Source organism: Aptenodytes forsteri, unplaced genomic scaffold, assembly GCF_000699145.1.
Source record: "Aptenodytes forsteri isolate BGI_AS27 unplaced genomic scaffold, ASM69914v1 Scaffold55, whole genome shotgun sequence".
In the NCBI taxonomy this organism is placed as follows: domain Eukaryota; kingdom Metazoa; phylum Chordata; class Aves; order Sphenisciformes; family Spheniscidae; genus Aptenodytes; species Aptenodytes forsteri.
The window spans coordinates 4,370,802-4,393,351 of NW_008796063.1; the positions used below are offsets into that span (position 1 = coordinate 4,370,802).

The 22,550-nt window shown below is 35.7% G+C and overlaps 1 protein-coding gene across 1 annotated transcript in view; it reads right to left on the reverse strand.

The window, feature by feature from the left end:
• Positions 1–448: 448 nt before the first annotated feature.
• The window catches only part of BAIAP2L1 (BAI1 associated protein 2 like 1), a 35,442-nt gene continuing 13,340 nt past the window's right edge, over positions 449–22,550 (reverse strand). Inside the window, exons 3-13 of the mRNA XM_009286370.1 lie at positions 12,995–13,056; positions 12,824–12,895; positions 12,352–12,489; positions 10,831–10,983; positions 10,214–10,381; positions 9,305–9,455; positions 7,913–8,120; positions 7,520–7,597; positions 7,008–7,173; positions 1,789–1,829; positions 449–1,238 (exon numbers count right to left, since the gene is read on the reverse strand). Coding sequence (XP_009284645.1) covers positions 1,166–1,238; positions 1,789–1,829; positions 7,008–7,173; positions 7,520–7,597; positions 7,913–8,120; positions 9,305–9,455; positions 10,214–10,381; positions 10,831–10,983; positions 12,352–12,489; positions 12,824–12,895; positions 12,995–13,056 — 1,310 coding nt within the window. The 3' untranslated portion in view covers positions 449–1,165. The remainder of the gene's footprint in view (positions 1,239–1,788; positions 1,830–7,007; positions 7,174–7,519; positions 7,598–7,912; positions 8,121–9,304; positions 9,456–10,213; positions 10,382–10,830; positions 10,984–12,351; positions 12,490–12,823; positions 12,896–12,994; positions 13,057–22,550) is intronic.

Genomic DNA, 22,550 nt, shown 5'->3' on the forward strand with positions numbered 1-22,550 from the left:
TCCATGGGATGCTGGAGGAAACAAGTACATATGTGAAGTAGAATGATTTAGAGTAAGCATTAATCACTGGCACTAGTCATGATACGGACTTCATACAGCAGGTAGGAAATACCACCTGACCTGTACAGTGATAAAGCACCCACTGCTGATGCAGAGTGAAGAGTCAGTTTCTAACATTCTAGGTTAATTTGAGATGATTATTACTGTAGGAAAAGTCTTTCAGACAAGTTGGCTCCATTAGATTTAGAAAATCTGGGCCTGAGGTAACAAACTGTACAACCATCTTGTGACTGAAGTTGAAAGCTATATTTCATTTAGATACTATACTATGCCAGTATTTATGCCATTGGTAGGGTCCTTAACAAAAAAATTTCAAAAACTTAATCTGTTTTTCTTTTGTGGAAGGCTGCAGTAATGGAGTAACTTCAAAGGTAGCTTTTTATATTAGCATTTGAGGAAAAAAAAATCATGGCACTGTTTTATTATGACTTTTTGTAAGACTAAAGTTTGACAACATGTTTTAAAGAAAAAGTTATCATTGAAGAATGTGTTGACAGTACAACATTAGACTTAAAATAGGGTTAACACTTGAAAATTTCTATCTGAACATTAAGCAAAAGCATTACAAATTGTCTATTCTTAAAGGATAAATATTTATTTATAACCTAGGGTGTCTGTCTTAAACAAAATAATGTATAATCACTTTATACAGGCAATTCTCTATTCTGGAATAAGGCAGTTGTTACATTGTTCTGTTTGAAAAAAAAATATCATCTTTTTCTTATTTAGTAAGTGGCATATGCAGGCTTATATTCTAGAACTTACCATTGCAGTTTCCAAATAATGAATGCCAAAGATTCAGATTTGTGAGCTATTAGTTACACTGGTTTCCTAGCGTATCCAACCTATCTCCAGTATTTTCACAATTCCTACTACAAAAAAAGGCATACTGTAAAACCAAGCCAGAGCGCTCAAACACTAGCCCAAAGTAATTACCTCATTAGAAAGTACAGGTTTTAAAAAAAATCAGAAATCCATTCCAGTATGCTTCTATTGTACAGTAATTACATTTAAATAAATTTTTAGAACAAGTTTAGACAGTAATTGTCATTACTGAAAGTGGTGTTTATAAGGAGGGAGTACATGTGTATGGACCATATATTCATCAAATAATTGGTGCTGATCTGTCATTTGTTACTGTTGGTCTGAGTTTCACAGTTGCAAAAGGATTTTCTCCACTGAAAAGAAATGCACAAAGTTACTAAAAGGCTTGCTGCAATACAAAACCAAATTTAAGCCATGCAGTTTCTTCATCCAAGTTGTTTGAAGGCTAAGTTATGGTTTTAGAATAAAGGATTCTGTGCAACGCTTAGTTTAACTCAAATTTTTAAAACAAGCTTACATATGAAGACTCACTTTGCAGTGATCCAAAATTTGGGAAGTTAATGCCTAGTTAGATCTGGACTTTTTTTTTTTTTAAACAGCTCCTAGTCTTCAAAAGATTTTTGGTTTTAACCCTCAAAGACATAGTTTAAGTCCTGCTCCCTGTCAAACCACTGGAGAAACACTTTATTTTTCTGAGAAGGGCCTATGCAGTGTATCTTACCTGATGCCACTCTTGAGAAAAGTGCAACCAATTTTAGCCATAATGTTTTATCAATGCCTAGGAAAGGTCACAGAGTAATTCAGGAAAAACATCCTTATTTCCCCTCACAATCAATACATTAATATAAGCCAATATAAAAATCAACCCAACTAAATTAGTGTAAAAGCTTTAAAAAAACATACCTTAGAAAAGGCGGTTTTATAATGCCATTCATATCAGGTTTCTGTAAAAGAAAAAGAAGATATTTACATAGATTTACAAAAACATGCTACAGGTGATCTTGCAATCCTGCTAAGGAAAAGAGACCCTATCATTCAAGCAGGCTAAAATACTTAGCTGTTTAGAATAATTATTGTGTAGTTCCGTTGAACTGTGGAGAGGTAGTTGTGGAGGGGAGAATTCTCTCAGAACATCAAAATTAGAAAGTTAAAAATGGTGTTAGCATTAGTTGGTTTGGGTTTTTTTTTGGTGTGGTATCCATCTATTCCCCCCCTCCAGGTTTAAGATCAGTGATCACCCGATGTCTAGCTGGGCATTATATAGGTTAAAATAGCAAATGAAATGTCACTGCAACAGCCACCAACCAAAAGAAAAAGGACAGAACTACTTGCAGCACAAATATCATACTGTATTTTTTCTATAGCATAATTTATAAACTGCTAGTTGTCACAGCAAAATGCCAAAACTAGGCTTGGAGCAGACCTTATAGAGTGAACACAGTCAGTGTATCTTCATATAACTGTAAAGTCGTGAAGTCAAAAAAAGGCAGCAGCCAGCATAATGACATACTTAAATATTAAAAGCCTGAAGTGAGGGCAGGTTTCTGATCAGTATGATACAGAGTTTTTTTATACAACCTATTATGTTCAGCTGTTGTTGATTTACAAAATACAAGTTCAGGTATCTCCTGTGACTTTTGCGAGTAGTGGTGGTGATTAAGAAAGGCAAGAGAACAGCTGATGGCATGTACCTATATAATTTGCATTGTTTGTATGGGAGTGATAGAAAAGGAGGAATTGTTTTGCATAGCTATTGCTAATATTTCATTATAATGGAACTGTCATGTCTAAGCATACAACCTGAAAAGACTTGTTTTTATAGCTGCAGTGTGCACTGTACTTCTGTGGTGAAGCGTACATCATTCTTGTGAAGTTAAGGCAGTGTCGCTCTGGCACAGTGCTACTACAGGATGCAGTGTTCCAGGTGTGATAAAATGGAAAACTGTTGCAAAGTATTACCCTTCGCAAGCCTGTTGTGCTACGTGGAAGTTTCAGCAGTTAATTTCTCCTTTTTTTCCCCTCTAACTTTTAGTAATAATCATTAAAAAATTACATATTTCAAACTGCAAACTAATTGCATTGCTTCTAATAGGTGTCAGATAAAGGTCAAAGTGAAAATCTGAATATACATTCTTGCATGTAGAAGCAGGAATAAGCAGTCACCTTTTATGTAGCAGCTTGACTTGTACTAATCATTCAGTCTAGATGGCCATTTTGTTTCCAATACTTAAAATTTCACTGCTAAACCAAGGCCTGTAAGCCTTTCCTTTTCAGGTACGCCATCTATTGTACCAGTCGTTCCTAGCTACCATATTCATGATACCATCATGCAGGTGAAGAAGTCTTTATTCAGGACCTAATTCAGCAGGTTCTTAAGCATGTGCTTGACTTGCTATTCCAATTAAATTGCTCATGTACATCAGTCGTAAGTAGAATTAGACCTTAGAATTAGGCCTAATTAGCCCTTAAAATTAATTAGAATGAACGAATGCCTGAATTACATGCTACTTTTTACTGAACACCAACCCTCAAAGCTCTGTCAACTACTAGGTCTTTTTTAGTTGATAGTGTTCTGCATAGTACTGTCCCACATAACCCAGCATGAACAATTTAACTTCCAAGAACCATTCCTCATCTTTTCTCCTTGAAATCCTGAGGTATTTTTTCTGTGTATTCTGAAACAAAAATAAGATGCCTCAATGAATCATTTCCTGCTTCCGCATAAAAGACACTGTAAGCATGCTCTTTTACATGTATGTAAATTATGTACAAGAATACAAACCAGCTGCTATAATGTTGAGCTTATTTCCAAAGCCTTATGGTGGTGTGGGGGTTGGTGACTTGCGCGGAAGCGGGAAAGGCAAGGAAGCTCTGCAACTTTCCAAAAGAATGAAAGTGAATAGTGACTTCGGAGCAAAAACTCGGGTGCAAGTGCAGCGACTCTCCCCTACAGTTCTCTTCCTTATTTTGTATGGTAACAGGTAAGAAGAATCATGGGGTCACAGTAAAAAGGTAGCTGTTATGAGTTACGGGGTACCTCAACAAGAGTAGTCGTTATTTTATACTCCAGAATTCCTGATTTATTTTTTTTTTTTAATCTTGCTTTCCCTGTGGAAATTTAGAATCTCAAAAAAAGATGTATTTGTTTTCCACTCCTAAGAGGCTATAAGCCCATTCTGGCCTCCAAAGAGAATATACTAGTCTAATTAGAATTCTGTCCTAGTCTGTCAACTACATGATCTGCCGTTCCTCTTGGTTTTTCAGTTCAACAAGAATGTTAGTCCACAAGCCTTAAGTTTATTCCCCAAACCCCTGAACTAATGCCATAGAACAAACAAAACAACCCTTAAGGTGACTACTCTTGAGAACAGGCTGAGAACAGTTAGCCACGCTAAAGACAGCAGCACGGTACAGTGATATTGAGACAATTTAACGGATTCAGTAATTTTAAAGCTCTACAGTTAGTCACCTTTTACTTGTCACAGGGCAAAGAACTCTCTGTACTGCTTGCTTGGCAGCTTCCACAAGCTCATACATCTTAACTATTGCAAACACAATTACATTTTAAGGACATGTTGATCCCATAGGTCTCAACAGCTAGCCATAGAATAAGTGAACCAGTGTATAAATCTGACATTATGTAATTGTTTAGGCTCATTGCTCCTTTATCCAAAAATGAAAACCACACGTGTCAAAATATAGAAGTTTCTCTTCATAATCATTTTAGAACTTCCCAGATACTTGATTTGAAAGCGACTGAACACTAAAAGGTAGACCTTGTTTCTTGATATTCATTTCATGCATTGGAAAAGCTTTATTCCTCATAGAAAAATATTGTCTAGAAACACATCACTGCACAAATTACATGCTTCCTACACAACAAGGTTCATTGCTGATAAATAAAACCACTTACTTGAATGTGGATTCAAATGTGCTATATTCCAATATATAGATGTTTAATATTAGACTGTTCTGACAAAAAAAAAAAGTCAGCTAATATTTTAATAGCTGACTTTTTTAGAGGAAAAAAAATCCCCAAACATTACTAGTCTAGTCTAAATGGGGTAAGATCTCTAACTGAGAGGAGAGCTTCACAAGCCCCTGTCAGGCAACTTTCATCCTTTTCCTTATGAAAGACTCTTAGCTCTGCTTCTAGTTCTTTATGCATTTTAAGGATCACAGATTTTTCTATAATGGGAAGCACTAGCCTTTTTCCCCTCCCTGTCAGAGAAAAGATACTTTTTTGTTTCAATTTCTGCATCTGCAAGAGATATTTTGGCAGTAGTTAGTAGAAACGTGTCTCTGTTTATCTATAGCTGCTCTTCTGAAATAGCTGTAGAATGGCTTTACAAAGCCAAGTACAACTGGAGGGAACATTTCTGAAAGGCCTGTATAGCTGAACCTCCAGCAATTTTTCACATTTTTTTTGATTTGTAAAGTTGAGGCGACCTGTTCTTCTTTTAAGAACTAGATACAAGTCTATGATGTGATTACAAAAGTGATTTCTTTGAAGACACACTATTTACTCAAGAAAGAAAATTTATATTAATTTTCTTTCCTTTCCTCCCATTTGTCAAAATTCTGTCTTTCTCCATGCTTCTGAAACGCAGATAACAGTTTAAAATTCAGATGTTACTGACAATTGATGTGATTTGTGTCATGCTTGTGTCTTTCCAATGGTAGTTTTTTCTAGAGTTCTAGAGTAATGTATTGGGAGTTAGTTATATTTTTGTTATTATTAAGCAAATGATTCTATTTTTACTTATTTAAACACAGTTCATTCTCTTTGCTTGTCAATATAACAAAGACCTGTTAACCCCCTCCAGTGCCTAATACCTCTGAGTAAAAAATGCTGTAGGTACACTTGACATCCTAATAGTAGACTTAAGTGAAAGAAAAGGAGAGGAGGCATCTTTGAAGACAACCATTGTTTCCTGATGCCTTTCCATTCTACAGGAGTACCCTTATAGTCTGTCATCCTTTGAACTTAAGTGGACTCTTTCACCATTAATCAAAATGTGATGCAACAAACTTCCAGTTTCCGCTTTTTAAGTTTTTTTTTTAGTTAATTTTACTTCCATAAAGTACAAATTTACAAAGGCCACTTCGATTTCTACTGTATGATTCAACAGATTACTTAGAAAGCCAAAACATGTCAGAAGGACAACCCAAAATTTGTTTAGATGTTATACTGATACACAAAATATTTTAGTCATACCAATAAATAATAAAATGTGAATTTTTTAGCTACTGGCAGCCAACTACAGGATTCCTTACTTCTGAGAAGTTTGCTGTGGTACCTACTAACGGAACTTTGCATCTTACTCTGGTACAGTCTTTCAATTTAAGCAGTGACAACTACATTTAATATATATGTAAAATCACAGCAAGTTTTTTTGCCATCAAAATGTGATCTCTGCTTCAAGAGGCTTTTTGAACAAAGTCTCAAAAACATTTATCACCATTAGATACACATCAGCAAAATATTTATTTAAACAAACAGCAAGAAAAAGACCAGTAATTGCTTAATTTGATTTAGATTAGTCTTCATTTTGAATCATCGTTTGAATGCTGACTTAATAGCAGAAATACTAGCTTTATATAGTGTTATCTATTCATAAAAATGTGTTTCCACTCAGCTGTGGTTTTGCTGGATATAGACATTAGTTAGTACACGCATCCCTCGGCAACATCCACAAAAACAACGCTAACTTTCATGGGGTTGTGTAAAGCATTCCTGAATACAGAGTTTATGCTGTTTTAAATCCCCTGTCCCACTATAGCTCTAAAATCACTTAAGATGATGGATTTGCACTACTTTCTGTGAGAATTTCTTTTCATGTTTCACAGATTTCATTCCTGAGAAGTTTGCTATGCAGAGTAAGTCTCCTAGTACTCTTAGTTATATCCCTTAACAATTCTTCTCCCTTCCTATTACTACAGATGGATTGAAATGCCAAAAACCCATGATACTCCTGAAGACCACTGCATTGAAGGGCCGCTGAAGTCAAGTACAAGTAGCTAAGGTAGACTATTCCAGGGCTTCATTTAAGAGCTCAGCTAAGTAGGTCAACAAAAGTAAGCAGGGCAGAACATTTAGATTCATGGTATTGATTACTTACCGGACCTGCGTTTTCTGGTCTGTCAGTTGGTGTTTTAACAGTAGTACCTTTGGAAGATTCCATTCTTTTATCTGTTTGCAAAGACCCCAGATAGTCTGGCGGTGGGAGGACAACATCACCTTTTTCCACAAGATTTACAGAACTAATACTTCGGATTGGTGCAGGGCTGCAAGACAGAACCCAACAAATAACATTTTCAGTTCCTATAATACATCTCTCACTTACTTTAGCCCCAGGAAAGCACAAAAGTGCATGAGCTGAGAGTTAATAAAGGCGTACAATGCCATTGAAGTCAGTGGGACTCTAAATTAAAGTTGGGGTGAAGCTAGTTCTTGGGCAATTGTGTAACCATTAAAACATGTTAATGTAATCAAGGCATCATACTACAGACTGTTAGAAAGTATTTACTGTATGTGTTACCGAACAACAAAGAACATGAGCAGAAAAATAACATTTTTAGTAAGTGTTAGAGAAGGTGTGGGCATTTCTGCAAGTCCCACCCAAAATGTTACCTTGGCACTGGGACAAACACTTTTTCTTCTGCTGGTTCTTCCAGTGGTCTAGTATATGATGATGGAAACCATCCTTTTCTGTAATGGGAAAGTTTTTTGATTTCCTATTATATGAAACTGGAAAGATCTTTCAAAAGACAACAGTGGACAACACAGTAGACTCAATGAACTGAGATTTAACTTTTAAAGGCCTGATTTCTGATGATACCAAATTAGCATACAAAATCTCCCTAAAATGAGTGCAGTGATTTACCTTACAGAAAGACTCCAAGTCCCCAGTCAATGATGGCCAGCAAAAAAGGTGGAAAACCATTTACTAATATCTGCTAACAAATTCTGATGAGACACGTTTTTTCTTCATGTTCAAATTGGGAAATATATTGATTATCTTACACTTTAGTTGTGTCATGTTCCCCGTAAAGCCAGCCATCCTTTTCTTCAGCTACAAGAAGTGTGATGATATCCCCCTGTGCAAAGCTAAGCAACGTCTTGTTACTTCCAGCAGTATGTGGGAAGATCGTCTTTACTTTTTGCCTTTTCATTATATTTAGTCCTGTGGCAACAGAAGTTGAACGCGATAAACTGGCATCATCTGAATTCTCTGTCAAAAAAAGAAAAAAAAAAAGCAAAATTAGCCACACACTAACAAAATTAAATACAATTAGTAGTCTGACAGGAAAAAAAGTAGATAAAGGAATACTCAAGTGCAAATCAAGTTCTGAGACTTTGTACTGCTTTGGTTTCCACTTAGACACCTCTCAATTATCTGCCAATGTTTCTTATCACCATGAAGTTCTTAATAGCACGTGCATTTATATACATCCCCCATCACAATACAGTTGAACCAACAGACATAAAAAGTTACATAAATTTTAACTTGCTACTTCTTTCCTCTTTTGGCATGAAAAATGCTAAATGTTCACAGACATGAAAGACCTTTGAAAATTTTCCATTCTAAAAAAATGTAACTGTATAAAGTCCAAGATTTCAATTTTCAAATGTGTCTAGCACTCAACTTCAGCTGAATCAATGAGAGTTGCAGATCCTTGGCACTTTGCAGACACCAGATGTTTACCAGAAGACAACGTAAAGGAGGTCTCAAAATTGTATGTTATTTGACCAGTACAATACATTGTAAATGCATCTTTAAGGAAGAAATGCTGGAATTGCTATTATTGCATTGAAGAGTTCTGCATTTCTTATGTTGTGATCTAGGCTTAGTTCTTTCCCTTCCTTCCTTATAGCAGAGAAAGTAACAAAAAAAAAAATCAATATATTAGAAACTTAGAAAACAAATCTTAATACGATTTTACATTTCACAAAAGAAATACAAGACTCCGCTCCTTTTGTCCCATGTGCATTCTTCCCTAACTGCTACATGCCCTTAAAGGAAACCAAAACGAGACTGTAATAATAGCTTATGTTTATTTGTGTGCACTGAAATAATCACTCGGATATATCTCATTCAAAATTATAGAATGTATTCTTCTGATAAGATTGGAAGTCATAAGAGCAGTTAAGCTGGGTTAAGCAGGGACACACAGAAAGTGATTAAAATAGATCTACCTATCTTGACCTGCATTTTACTGCAAACAATTCTTCTCTTCTTGTAACACTTATTTCTCCTGTTAGGTAACTTATATAAATACCTTGTAAAGACCATTTTCTACTCCTCTGTGTGTCCTGGAATTCACATCATCATAGTAGTCAAGAAGTCCTAAGATAATTTCGAACACTATAGTATGTCATTTACCCTTACATAGTTTGCAACAAAGTGACACTCACCTGCTGAATTATTTAGTTTTTCAGAAGATGTCTTTGGAACCATTGCAGGATTGTTAAACATATCAACCAGTGGACTGGTGTATGCCCTACCTGTAGGAGCAGGGGGCACCTTTGATGTATTTTCGTTATGAGGATAAAAATCACTTCCAATCTAGAGTCACAAAAACAACAGCATCACAACACTGAGGAGACAGTGACAACTTATTTGCAACATTAAATTCTAGAAAGCAATGCTTAAACATTCCCAAATGATACCTATTTAGTCCTGTCAGAAAGTCCTCATGTTCCTGTGAAATTGCTGATAGAATAATTTGTAAGAGGCTTCTGTTTCTTGATAAAAATTTGTTAGTGGGAATGCTGTGATAGCCTTTCTTTCCACAAATAGCACAGTTACACCTAGATAATCTCCAGATTTTTTTTTTTAGAAGTTTACTAATATCATTTAGAAATTCAACAACTAATGGTGACACAACATACAAATAGGTAGAATTTAGACTTTAACTTTTACTCTAATACACTAATAAGAATCATGGATGGAAGAAGGAAAAAGGAAAGAAAATAGAAAATAACATCTTGTTATATGTAATTACTATTACTTATAGATAAGAACGTAGGAAATGGAATGGTTAGAACAAAAGTAGTCCTGAGGCTGGGCTCTGCAGGAAAAGTCTTAGGCACGCAACTGAAAACTGAGCCTTGTTTGGGTATGTGCTTCTGCCTACTATACTGTGTATTTTTCCAGTAGCAGAGCTTCGGCTTAATGATTTTGCTTTCATACCCAACCCCAGTATATTCCAACCGAGGTACGTCATAGACTTGATCCCAAATGCTTAGGTACAAGAGAAGGTAGTGAAGCCACTCTACTCCCATTTAAGAGAGAGAACCTTTAACCATCAAAGAACAACATACCATGGTATTTCTCTCTATCATTGGTGAAGGCTGTGGAGTTCCTGATACTGGAGTGGAACCAGGTGTCCTTATTTCGTCTATCATCATTTTGACTTTTTCAGGCACTTTGGTGGCATCGCTACAGATTTCCTGCCACCCAGGTAGCTTGGATTTTAGGAAGTCCGCGCACTGCATCCAAGTTTAAAAGGTATTGTCAAAGATAGATACACTTTTTTATAGAATTGCACAGACCTACTTGTTAATTTTTATTATACTAAAATGACAACACCAGCAAAATGGAAGTCTCTTCAAAGATTTTTGTAAGTAATACCTCTTTTAAACAAATAATATGTTGTAGAAAGAGACTGTCCTTTTTCAGGGTCAGGTACTAGAAATACCTGATCAGTCCATACATTTTTTTCTTCATATATGATTTTTAAGAAGTCACAGTAACCCTTTATTGTTGCTACAATACATTTAAGAGAACATTACATTGTAAACATTTTCTATGAACTGATCACAACACTTGTCTGGCACTACAGTGTTCCTAAGTGCTAGCTTAGCTATTTATGTCAGTCTCATCTCCTATATGATTAGATTTCAGGAGTTTCATTTCTGTTTACACTCATGCCACTGACCTGAATGTGATAGAAGTGCATGTGCTGGGTAAAGCTGCAGTGCTTGTCAACCAGAAAACAGAATCTTCTTTTTTCTTCAAGGAGAGCTTCTCTGCAGCCTTCTGCAATAAATCTCTGAATATCACTCTGTCGAGAGCTCACAGTTTCCAAATACTAAGGAAAAAAAGAAAAAAATCACATACAGTATCTGAGTTTTATTTGATATTACATCCAATTACTGAAGCAAACTCCAAAAGCCTTAGAAGAAGTTTTTGGAAAGGCTGGGGGGGGGTAGGGTGGCTCTACTTCCAAGTCTCTCTCTCTCCATGCACACACCTAACTTCCCTAATCTCATCAGGTAAATGTCCATTCTTATTACAGGCAATCAATAATCTATTGGGGGGGGAGGGGGGAGTGACACAAAACAAGAAACAGTCGTTTAGCTTCTAAATAAAATGCTGCAGCACATAAGAATATGACATCAAAGCAGCAACTGTGCTGAGCAATTTTAAGGCCACAGGTGTTCTAATTGGACTAATTACCTTCATCTGCTCCACAGCAGTTATGTTTACTCTCACAAAGCTATGATGAATCTCTCCTTTGTTTTAGAGGAAGAGGAAAATGAGTTACTAAAAAGACTACACTACATTTGTCTGAGGTTATGAGGATTTGTGGCTAAACTGTGATTAAATGCTAATCCATGAATTCTCAGTCCAATACCTTAAAAAAAGAGAACTGTTATGAATGCAGGTTAAAAGATAGGTAGTAAGAAATAGGAGCTAGTACTATTTATGTTTACCATACCATGTTACCAACAAAGCTTTCTTTGAAAAAAAAAAAAAAGGAAAAATATGGAGGGAAAAAAAATAAGCCATATCACGAAATAAAAGTATTGTGCAAATAAAAATATCAATGGCAAGTATTTTCTGAGCAATACATGACAACCAGAATCTGACTTACTATTTGAAATAGTTTCTGTTCATTGCCTTGCCATTTCTTATTTCACCTCAAGATGGCAATGCTGTTTTAAGATCAGTAGGAAAGGTAGTAATAAGTGATAACTGAAGTTGGCATTTGCCTACTTTGGGTAATTAATTTATAGCAAATTACTACTGAATTTGCATAGCATAGCTGACTCCCTGTGTAAACCTCCGCATAAAGGTATAGGTACACAGGTACTAAAAAAAAAAATCAAGGGATGATTCCTAGAAACTGAAGCAGAAGTCTGAATATGTACAGCAGAGCAGTCCAGAACTTAATTTCAACTGGAATACATACGCTAGGAGTGCATTTAATATAAACCAACTTTGAGGAACCAAAATTGCATGTTCTTTGAAATTGTAGAGTTTAACTGTTTGCCAAACAACTTACAGAGGAGTTACATGTATTAACTACTAACACTGCATATGCAAAAATTGTGGTAAGCTTCAGAATTCAAGTTTTAAAACAGACTTGGATGTGACCTGTAATAGCTTAACATTTTCTGTTGACCAGTTCTCCTACAAAGAAAGAAACAAGTAACTTAAGAGATAATACACTGACCTCCATTTCTTTGTGCTCATATTTCATTACATTTCGTGCTCCTTGGCTTTTCCTTCTGATTTTTTTCAGCTCAGCCTGAGACTTCTCTAAAGAATCTAATTTGCTTCTGTGTTCAGTTTGGTACCTCTTTAAAGTTGCCTGCAATCAAAGCATTTAAAACATCTCATAATGCACTCAGCAATGTAACTGGATAAGGGACTAAAAAGCATTATTATAATCTATGAGATATCGCTAATACACATCAAATGGAGTTAGGCAATTGCCTTTCTCAACTTTAGTTTAAAAATGCCATTAAGTCATGCGTTGTTTCCCTTTTTAACTCAAAATAAGCATGAAAGTTTTTGCCGTGTTTATGTATCTAAAGCTTTATTCTAATGGATTGATTAATTAACTGTTAGGGAACAATTTCTGAAAAACTCTTTAACTAGCAATAGATAAGTAAAACATGACTTCTAGAATCGAATGTACTTACATTCATATATTTTACATCCAGGTCTGTTTTCTTCTCCAGTTCAGATATCATTTCTTTATGAAATTTTTTGAACTTTAAAAGCAAATGAATATAAGGTTATTAAAAATTGGCAAGAGTAATTTGTAATTTCAAAAGAAAAATAAATTTAAAAAAAGACATTGTTTAACTTACACTCTCCTCTAGACTGTCATTAAGTTTCTTGTGTGTTCTTGAAATTTCTATGAGAACTTGGCCTGTTGATATACAACCATATTTGTTTCTTTCATAGCGTTCTGAAGTTAGTTAACAAAGAGTGGTAATAAAATATATTTAACTAATATATTTATTAACTAGAATATATTTAAGAGGGATAGGAAATTTCTCGCTGTTGCTCATCACAGCAGTTTAAATAAATAACTAGATTTGGCCACAGACAAACCAAGAAAGCTCATAAGTGATAAAAGAATAACTAATCATGCATTATTATGCAAAAGGGACATGGAGTGCCAGACAAAATAAATACTTCCTTCTCTCCAGAATAGCTCATATTGATTTAGTAACAGCCTCTTTTCTTGCCAAGTCAGAGAACAGCACACAAGAACTAGAGATAGTTGTTACTATCCAAATAGCTGCTATCCATTTTTTAGTCTGAAAATTAACCTTTAATGTTTATTAACTGCACCTTCAGAATTAACAAAGTAACCTTTCACATCCATTCGCAGCACACCTGCTAAAACAGATCTGATACATACACTGATTAGTTTCCCATGCTGTTTTATCAGCGATTACAGCCTGACTGTACAGCATTAACTACCAGCCAAGAAGAAGCAGGTTTCTCAACAGATCCTAAATATGCCTATTATGCTCTGCTGTCTTCCAGCACAAAGTTACACAGCTTACTCTTAACTGCAAGCAGTTAAAAGCTGGACTGTTTCATTCTGCTTTAAGAGGGTAGAGAGGAAAAGTATCTCAATCCTATGGGTGTGGTTCTATGTGCAAACCAGTGTAAACTGTGCCTGCTGCGGTCCTGCCCTGTATGCAGACAGCCACATCATCCTGCTCTGGATACAGACGGCCACATCATCCCCACTCCCTTCTTTGCGCTGGCACTGACACACCGAGTGTGTGCCAGTCTTGTCTGGGAGATGGCAACATACTGCTGAGAAGAGTAGTTGCAAGTCTTCTAAAGTACCCGGTTTGACTTCACCCAAATTAGACCTGTAGATGGTTACCGGGTCTCAACCAGGAGCCTTTACAAAAAAAACCCTTAGAGTGCTGGGGCCACTATCAGATTCCCAAACTGTGTCACATCTGAAAGTCTTGACTAGAGGTGTGTTTTACTGTCATTCCATTTCCATGGCAAGAACAGCAGGTTCAGTTCCACAGCTGGTTCACTGGCATGCTTCCTCCAGTAATCCATCTATTCCTCAATCAACCTTGCAGTTATCCCACCATGAAGTACTTGCCACACAGGTGCTTGCAGTATTAAACCTGCAATAGCACTGTCTGAATATACAGGCAGGCCTTACAAAGCTACACACAATTCTGTAACCAATTACATATCACTGGCAGAGTCACTGCATGGGACTGCTCTGTGTGTCCCCTCCTATTTGTTATCTTACATGATTCTCAGTTTCTTTTTTCAAAGGAAAAAAAAAGAAAAGGATGCATTAACTGTTCAACATGCTGTTTTACAAATCTTGTTTTCTACCATCCATATTCTTTGAGAACCCCTTCTGAATTAGTCAGCGAAGACTTATCATACTATAATGCTTCAGATCCTTCAGGTTCACACAAAAGCTCCCCAAAGGTGCAGATAATTTAAAAATTTGGCTAAATGAAGTGAATGACAGAACTTTCCATGAGATCCTTCTCATCTTCTCCTTTCTCAACATCTCCCCAGCCATCAAAACCTGTCTCCCCATAGTGCATATTAGTGATTTGGTAACCTTCCCATATAACATAGATGCATTCCCATAGTGCCTGGGTATGTATTATCACCTTTCTCCCTTCTTATCTGTCATACTCAAGTTACAACATCTCAAAATTTTAGTTTCTTTGAAATGAGAACCATATCTCCTGTCCTGTGAAGCAATATGACACAGCAGATCTTTAACTAAATGTAAAATGTGGGTCTGCGTTATTGTTTATGGGGAAACATGAGGCAGTTCAGGAAGAAAAACGTATGTCTGAATTTTCAGGAATCCCTCTTCATGCCCCAATTCCCACCTCTGTCTCTCTTTGCACAACAGGCTACAGGAGGCTTGGAAGAAGGAATCAAAATACAGTGAGAACAGTCAACCCCTTGATTAACAAGAAAAAGGACTTTGCACTCAGGATGGTAGATGGGAGAGACAGAGGGGTGCTTTTTTATTTATATATATTGTTTTTCTGAGTCCTTCTGTACAGGCTACAGAGTGCTATGCTTTTTTGGTTCGTATTTAAAGTTGCTGGTGACTACAGAAATACAAATACTATGAGACGTGAGAGGTGCTATAGTCATGAGTTGCTCATATGCAACAGAACAGTACATACGATGTAATTACATAAACACTTGAAGTAAGGGTCATGAATAAGCCACCTTGTTACTTAAGGCTGTAGCAGTGAATGCACTTTAGTCCATAGTGTTTCTGTTTCACCAAACTCAACTGAAAAGATACATTGTAGACTGTAACAGGCTTTTAAAAGTGGAAGAGTTTTGTAAGCACTTATCTGCAACTTAAAAAGGAAATAGTGTTAAAAGAAATCAGGAAAAAAGCAATCAAGAAATACAAATAAAATTACAAAGTTTGTTTGGTTTTAAATATGCAGACTAGAAAGCTATTTGGGAAGTTAGAGAAATTCAGGGTGAGTGTTGAAGTAGCCCTCAAAATAATTGCCCTCACAGATTTTTGTTCTTTTTAAAATGAACTTATTCTCCCTCTTTGTAAAAAGTACATTCTGAGAATCTGCTGCCAAAGCAGCACACTTAGCTAATACTTGGCAACGCTAACACAGCCAGCCCTACCGTTCCAAGTACGGACAGACATCCAACAACGTCGGGTATTGACTCGGCTCTCGCATCGCTCTTCCACACTCCCTTCCTCTGGCCTGCCCTGCCACCACAGTGTAAACGCTCCATAAAACAACCCATTCACCTGGTGCGTCAAGAATGGAAAACCTGACGCTCGGAGGTTGTTATTTTTGTCTCACACAGCACTTGAACTGACTGCAGCCTTCAAGTCTTTCGGCTTTGAACGCTTGGTTAGAAACAGGTTTTTTCATCTTTATTATGAAGAATACTGCCAAAACATGTCCTGAAGTGAAGAGAACTTTAAAAACTATACTTCCTTCTAAATGGTTTGTGCTGTGTTCTAGAACACTTTTAAATAGTATTTTTAGATATCAGTGACTGTATCTCTAATTGCATTTTCTTTTTCTCTCAACCAAAGATGCCCTGTACGCTGTGCAGCAGGCAAAAGCCATTTTATGCTGGAATCTCCTTACTGCCACTGGTAATCCACAGGCACTGTATGTACTGGCCCAGCCATTTAATTTCCTCTTTCATGTTCTGAATCAACATTTTGAAAAGAAACCATAGTAAGCACACTCTGACCTATTAAGATTTAAATTATAGTTTAAATTCTAGGTCAGATTCTGCACTTCGAATAAATAGAAAACATTTTTACAGTGAACATATACCATGTTTTTTTATTGCCAGTTTAAGATAATGGGTTAGCCACATTTTGATGGCCCTCCCAAATAAGATTTATACAAGGAGACAAGTTTTTGTAGGAGACTAAATCAGGAAAAGCAAAACGACCCCTAGCCTACATGTAACAGTGTCCAAGTGGAATGGAAATTGAACAAATTCAATATAATATTTTGATTTTAACTGCAATGGTGAATTATAGAATAGCTCTAATAAAGACAATGGGTTACTCTGGATTAATAACAGCATAACCTAAGGCCAGGCTCTGATGTTCAGTAATTATTCACCTTGTAAAAAGGTACAGAAAACTACTTAAGGTGAAGACAAACGTGTATTCTCACATTAACTAAAAATATTTTGCTATGTATTGAAGCTGCTCATGATCAGGTTTTATATATGAGAGCTCATAATACACAATAACCAAATATTAACCTTGTCATCATTTATTGGCAAACCCCAAACCTATCAAACATAATGACATGACTGAAGTGCATGATAACAGACCACTTAAGTCCAATTTGTGGCAGACATACTGTAAACTTGAACCAGTTTTAGGCATCATATTATGCAATGAATTAATAAACCAAAACCACCAGTCTTGATGATAAACATAACTACTAAAATACTTGCCTTTCAAAGATACTTTTTTTTCTGCTTTCCATTCCCCCACACCCTGAATGTGAAATCTTTGTGACGAAAAGGGTAGAGGTACATTAAATATTCCCACATTTGTTTTAGAAAACAAAAACATAGCTGTAAATGTTTATAGATACTTGTTCTGTTATTTTGCTATTACCTTCTAAGTGCACTACAGGGAAGAGAAGATCTCTTTCAGATAGGGATTTTGAGGGAACATCTCAAATAACTTAAAAATAAAACAAACATTTCTCATGTATGGTTCTTGAAACCATGCTGCGTAATACAGCTATAATCTGAAATATGACCATGAACGGTAATGCCAAGTTCCATGGTAAATTTATTTTAGTTTCAAGTAGGTGCAGTGCACAGGTAGAAAGATCTTTTAAGCTGAAACTTCAGGAGTTTGTGGAATATTTTTAGGCTTAATGAAGGCTGTTGGTTGTATCTATATTTTCTATTGAGAAAATAAGACAGACTAGAATTCCATTAATGCTGTTGGTTTTGTTACCAAAAAATCACAAACCCAAAATGTGTAATAGTTATTTCTCCATACACAGCATCCCGTGAGCAAGAAGACATCCTTAAAAGACTGTCTTCACAGTAGATGAAAGACAAGGAAAGCAATTTCTAACAGAAATACTCACTGTAAGGCCAGAATACAGAACTTCTGCAGCAGTTACACTTCAACTTCACTGTTTGCACTGAGTGATTGTACTGGTTATTTATCTTTTTAGCTTATATTGACTGTTCTTATGAATAGAAGACTAGAAGAATTAGTTCAAGTTAGAAACAAAAATGGAACTCAATCAACAGAGCTCTGTCACAGAAACAAATATTAACAGCTACCAACAAAATCACTTAAACTTTTAAAATACTAAATAGCTATATTAGAATCAATAAAACTATTAATTGCATCACCTTACTTGAAATATACTTCAATTTTGTTTTATTTAGAGGAAGTTGCTCTTGAAAAATTGCAAGTATTTTAATAGAGAGACTTTCTTAGATGTCTGGGAACGGACAAAGTGCTTAATTATATCACTCATTTATCTCCTGTTGTCCTATTTTGCATTCAGGGCAGGTCTAGTAACTTCATGTCTTAGAGATGAAACCACATAATTATTTACATTAAACAAGAGCATGAAAGGCTGAGTCAAAGCTACATATGGAGACAACATAGTGCAAGAGTATTATTAGATGCCATTTCTGTCAAGATGGTCTCTTTCTTCCAAGTTACCCTTTGCCCAGAAGAAAGGCGTTTATGACAAGGGACAGTTAGAAACAGAGTCCTTTGAAGCCAGTAGCCCCTGAAAGGTAGTAAATAGAAAGTTTCAAAAGAATACAGTATAACAAATAAATATGATTGAACAAAACATCTGTTAAGCCTCAAAAGCATCAAATTTATCATTCTGTCACAGGAAGGATTTACTGCAGAAGGATTTAATTGTGCAACAGATGCTTTAAAGAAGGCAAAAAGCCTTAATGGAATTTAACGTGAAAGAATAAAATCATAAAGAAGGACAAAGTAATGTAAAACTTCCCAAGCTCTAACTGTACTTTGCTTCTAATACAATTGGTCCAGAATGCTTTAAAAAACCCCACAATCTGTAGAATTAATACTAATATGCACATAAATCAATAGGACTAGGTCAAGTCTGCCTTTCCTTACTGCATGAACGAACATGAAATAGGAAGCAAGGAGTAAATCTCTCTGTAGTTCATTTTATAAAATGGCATTGACACATGACCATTCAATGCCATTTTATGAAGGTGACTGGAGAAGGTGAAGGGGAAGAATGAAAAAAAAAGAATAAAATCTACAATAGAGAAAAGGGGAAGAGATTTCAGAGTATAATAAAGTATTTTAAGTTCACTATACATGCTAGATGTAGTGCCCTGAAGCAGCACCTCCAAATAGTTATGTTTTGCTAGAACAGCAAATAAATAAATAAAATCTGTAAATAAAACAAAAATAGAAGTAAAGAGAACTTCACATTCTAAATGGCATTCGCAGATCAGTTTTTATTTTAAAATACGCAGAGTTCTCACTAAGGCTGTGAACAACAGGAATGTTTCTGTGATATAACAAGCAAATAAGTTAATTAACTTAAAACAGATTAAACATGGGTTAAAGGAAATGAAAAAATCTCCATGACACAATGGCTTAAATCTCTGTATTCATGTACTAGTCCAGTAAAATAAAATCCAAAAGTGATATTGATTATGAACAATGAGGAATGAAACTGAACATTATGATATTATTGGACATGTAAAAATAAAATTTAAAGTACTATACAGTTAAAGACATAGAAAGATACAAAAATGTAGTCCTGTTAACAGCATGTGTTGTCAAAGTTGGTTACATTAGGCTCCCACACAAAATAAACTGCAGCAATTATTCATTTTACATACAAATAGGCTCGTGCTTTCAGCTCCCCTTTAACTATGTAAGCATTTTATATGAAGTTGCTTTCAAAGCATTACTTCTCATCTGAAGTTAGCTCACAGTATTTCAAGTAATTATCTGAAAATGATTTAATGCTCAGAGTTCAGAAGTTTCAATTTCTCCATCACTCAGTTTTATCACTATTTTTTCCACAAGTTCCATTACTTCTAAATATTTAAAATCTTTTTAGGTGTTTTACAGTCTCATTGATACAGAAGAGATAAACAGTCTTCCAAAGTTCGTAAGACCCTTGAAGATGCCTAAGTATCTTGCCTCCATATCCAGACAAAACCAGTAAACAATAAATAGGGTTGTACAAGACACTGTTGCTAATTTTGTGAGTTGCACACCTATGGTGTTAGGTGGTGATGAACTCATAGTGCTCTACTTTCTCCTTCTCATAGGGCTTCACTGCCTGTGTTCCTCATGTGGCTCCCTAGTGAGAAAACATATTCTAGCTCATGCACAGAGTTTTTATGTACGTTTGACCACAGTCAAAACTTCATCTGCTTGAAGTTAGAAATCAAGCAGGGGGAGGGGGGGTAAAAAAAAATGCTACTGCCTCTGTTTTTATCCAGTCAGTTTCCTTCCAGCTACATCACAGCCAACATAATTTTAACAGGAGTCCACAGCTGTTTAAAATCAGCAGAGACTACTTTCTAGGTACAACATACTTTCTTCTAATGGAAGAAAAGGACCTTTTACCATTTTACAGCAAATGCTGTACGCTAAGTTCTATGCTTCCCAAAATATTTGCTTTGTTTTGATACATACATATTTGTATGTACATATCTAGCATATACATACAAATACCTATCTATGTCTCACTGACAGCCTGTTCCCTCTGCACCAGAGCCAAATAGCATCAGGGGAAAAAATAGAAGATAAAGGTGGCTAGTAGCAGGCTGCCACTGCTATTTTTCTCTTGGTCTTCCTCTCTCCTAGCAAGCTTCTTGGACCCAGCCAGGAGCATACAGCCGACTGGATAAATTGCACTGGTGGTGACAGTTCAACCGTGGCCACCATCTTCTCAAGGACCTCCGTCTTCTAGTCACAGGCTTATTATGTTGTGGAACTGGCTGGAAAAATGCATTCAGGACCAGTTATAAGATGATGGCTGGAATTTTACCCAAAATGAATTTATATCTCTAAAGGGAAAAACAAAAGCCTAACCACCAATTCTCAGCAGCTTAGCTGTATATTTTTTGGAATAAAATTTGGTAGAAGACGTACTTGGCAATACTGCCTTTAACACTTCCCCTGTTGTTAGATTACACATTGCTGTCAGCGTGAGGAATGTAATCAAAGAATCCTGCTATTCAAAAATCCTTCTCCCATTTCATAATTAGACAAACAGTGAAGGAACACAGCACAGTTCACTTCTACTGTAGTAGCCTAGCACCTTTTATTTGTGATACCATTTTATTTTGTAGTTCAGGATCAAAATTATGTAGTAATCTTTTTCTTGTCCTAAAACTTTGTTGATGATCATGTGAAAGAAAATAGTGTAAAACTGCATAATGAAGTACTTCCCCAATACATAAGACAGAATTAAAATTATGATTTTTCTTTAAAACTTTGGAATATTTAAGTATTAAAAGATACAATGAACTCCTCAGCTCTTTATACCCCAGAGTCTTGCTGTTTATAAAAAAAAAAAGCCATATTCAGTTAAACCCAAGGATCAACTTGCTTTTTAAATATACTTGACTTATACCAAAATTAATGCCAAATTCTTTCAGCTTGACACAAGTGATTTTAAAAAGTACTACAAAATCCATACCATGCACTACATGCTATGAAGTGGGCAATGAACTGTTCATAAATTAGCTATTCCCACATAAGACTTTACAACAGTGAATACTTAAGAGATTATCAAGACCATTACAATTTCCAGTTACTCTGAGTTTGTTCTTGGTGTGATGCTCCTATTTTACAATTTTAAACAGAACAAAAATATTAGCTTAAATTACATTTTAAAGAGGAATGTGACTTTATTACAGTTTTAGCGAAGTTCAGTCAGCTAGTCTAATTCCCCTTTCTCTCCCAAGCTGTTTTGATCTCTTAGTCAAAAAAAATTGAGATTAGAATTTTTTAAACCTACTATATCATTGAACAGATGTTAATTAACACGAAATATTCATCTTGTTTCAGATGATTGGTAAGCATAGTTACTAAATTTTAATGTTAAAAAAAGAAAAAGCATATGCCACATAAATAATGCATGAAAAATGGCAAGCTTGTTTTTCCACCTGTTACTCCATTACTAATATATATGAAAACTGCTGCAGGCATTTATTTTTTTACCCAAACATACAAAACCACAATATATTAAGATATGTTTGTCAGAGACTGATCTTTCATAGGGCCTTGAAAGCCTTACATACAATAGCTTTTCATACTTGAGCTGCAATGGTGTTAAACAAGTGACTTGTAATCCTTACACAAGTCAGGTCCAAAGAAAATAAGTTACAACCACAAGCCCGAACTTGCCTGTATGAAGCCCTGCTGGTTTTAGGCAGATTAGTTAGGGAAGATCATACAACAGAGCTGATCTCTGTTTTTCAGCAGGACTGGAACAAACAAATCATGCTAAGCAGCAATAACTGAAGTTCTTTATGGGTTTCCAGTACTAGAGAGGATAAATATTTAAGTTATTATTATAAATGCTGCATGCTAGTCAATAAAATGCAAGGAATCACTGCAGGTTTTATTACAGCGTTTTGGAACTGCCATTGAGTTTCCCAGTCTTAGCAACGTCCAAAAAAAAAATCCACACCCAAACTGAGCTGAAAGTTTTGATAAAAGTCTTTTTCTCAGAAGTCCAAGACAGCTGGTTCCACACCCCCACCCCCCTTAGGAACATTAATGACATCTACAACTGATACTGGGTTTTGTTTGTTTAGAAATAATTCATCAATAAGAGCTGACTGTACGTACAAAATATAGTTAGACCTTCGGTTAAAGGATTT